This window comes from Morone saxatilis, unplaced genomic scaffold (genome assembly GCF_004916995.1).
Source record: "Morone saxatilis isolate NCDOM2014 unplaced genomic scaffold, NCSU_SB_2.0 Contig0, whole genome shotgun sequence".
Taxonomy (NCBI): domain Eukaryota; kingdom Metazoa; phylum Chordata; class Actinopteri; family Moronidae; genus Morone; species Morone saxatilis.
In genome coordinates this window covers 5,841,778-5,842,260 of record NW_023339650.1, presented here as the reverse complement: position 1 = coordinate 5,842,260, position 483 = coordinate 5,841,778, and the positions used below count along the sequence as shown (strand labels likewise).

General features: G+C 40.4%; 1 protein-coding gene across 1 annotated transcript in view; it reads left to right on the top strand.

Moving 5' to 3' along the window:
* prkdc (protein kinase, DNA-activated, catalytic subunit) overlaps positions 1-483 on the top strand; it is a 33,452-nt gene that overhangs the window by 5,906 nt on the left and 27,063 nt on the right. The window contains exon 13 of the mRNA XM_035682528.1: positions 171-339. Within this exon, the coding sequence (XP_035538421.1) occupies positions 171-339 (169 nt within the window). The remainder of the gene's footprint in view (positions 1-170; positions 340-483) is intronic.

Below are 483 nucleotides of genomic sequence, written 5' to 3'. Positions count from 1 at the left end.
TAACAAACTTTAAGTCATTGACTTAGAGCAGATGTTAATTAAAAAACTATCCTAAATCAAACTGAGAAGCCTTATCTGCATTGGCTTATATACACCATATCCTAAAGTAATAAGAGTGACCCCCTAATGATCGTCTCATTGGAACTTCTGCTTTGTGTCCATGTTTTCAGATTCCTGAGGTATATACGCCACTACTGGAGCGTCTCCTTGTGGTGCAGATTGACAGTTTTCCTCAGTACAGCGAGAGAATGCAGACTGCGTGTTGCAGGTCTATTCTTAAGGTGCTGGTGGCCATGGCCTCTAAAGGACCTGTTCTATGGAGCTTTATTAGCTCAGTGGGTACGTCCACCATGAACACATTCTACCTAAATCATTATATTTTGAAGCAAAGCACTGCCCTTTATCAGATACTGTTTGTTAGCAGCACCTGGTAAGATGTGTGTTGAGAAATGTGTGTATATATGTATATACAGTATGCACATG